Source organism: Myotis lucifugus, unplaced genomic scaffold (assembly GCF_000147115.1).
Source record: "Myotis lucifugus unplaced genomic scaffold, Myoluc2.0 scaffold_505, whole genome shotgun sequence".
Taxonomy (NCBI): Eukaryota; Metazoa; Chordata; class Mammalia; order Chiroptera; family Vespertilionidae; genus Myotis; species Myotis lucifugus.
This window is the reverse complement of record NW_005871553.1, coordinates 100,444-101,392: the sequence shown is the minus strand read 5'-3', so window position 1 is coordinate 101,392 and position 949 is coordinate 100,444. Positions and strand designations below refer to the sequence as shown.

At 74.3% G+C, this 949-nt stretch overlaps 1 protein-coding gene and 1 pseudogene across 2 annotated transcripts in view; one reads left to right on the top strand and one right to left on the bottom strand.

Moving 5' to 3' along the window:
- SOD2 (superoxide dismutase 2) overlaps positions 1 to 910 on the bottom strand; it is a 9,162-nt gene extending 8,252 nt beyond the window's left edge. For both annotated transcript variants that reach the window (XM_014446125.2, XM_023744984.1), the window contains exons 1-2: positions 836 to 910; positions 289 to 491 (exon numbers count right to left, since the gene is read on the bottom strand). In XM_014446125.2, coding sequence (XP_014301611.2) covers positions 289 to 376 — 88 coding nt within the window. In that variant the 5' untranslated portion in view covers positions 377 to 491; positions 836 to 910. The remainder of the gene's footprint in view (positions 1 to 288; positions 492 to 835) is intronic.
- The window catches only part of LOC102424358, a 3,210-nt pseudogene continuing 3,116 nt past the window's right edge, over positions 856 to 949 (top strand).

Below are 949 nucleotides of genomic sequence, written 5' to 3'. Positions count from 1 at the left end.
CTGCGCCCGACCCACCCTTGGTCCGCACCTGCCCTGCGCCCGCACCCACCCTTGGTCCGCACCTGCCCTGCGCCCCCACCCACCCCTGGGCCCCACCAGCCCTGCGCCCGCACCTACCCTTGGTCCGCACCTGCCCTGCGCCCGCACCTGCCCAGCACTCGCACCCACCCTTGGTCCGCACCTGCCCTTGGTCCGCACCTGCCCTGCACCCGCACCTAACCCTTGGTCCGCACCTGCCCTGCACCCGCACCTACCCTGCGCACCCACCCTCCCTGGCCCCGCACTCACCCTTGGCCAGCGCCTCTTGGTACTTCTCCTCCGTGGCGTTCAGGTTGTTCACGTAGGCCGCGTGGTGCTTGCTGTGGTGCAGCTGCATGATCTGGCCGCTGAGGTGAGGCTCCAGGGCGCCATAGTCGTAAGGCAGGTCGGGGAGGGTGTGCTTCCGCCGGGAGCCCAGGGTCCCCAGAGCTGGCACCAGCTCCCGGCTCGCGCTGGAGAGACAACCCCCACCGACCGGTCGGCTCCCGCGGGCAGTCGCTTCCACGCGTCTGTCCGCGCAGACGAGGCTGCAGGCAGGCGGCGCCGCGGGCCTCTCCGCCGCCCGCCCGCCGCCACTTTCCCTGAAGCACAAACTCACGCAGCGGCCCGGCGCCTCGGCCGCACCTGGACGCGCTCCACGCACACCTGTCGGGAGGCAGGGCCGCCCGCCGCGTCCCGCGCCACCCGCGCCCGAAGGTGCCCTCCGCCCGCCGCGGCCCCGCATCGGCCCGCCGTCCGTGCCGCCCCTCCCCGGGGCCGGGACCGCGTCCCCTGCGCCGCGGCCCGGGCGCCTAACCTGCACGCCGCCCGCACAACATGGTGACGCCTCCGCAGTCCTCGCCTCGACGCGCTGACCGCTTCGGGACGAACAGTGACCGGTGACCGAGTCTGCGCAGCAAGGACACCGCCG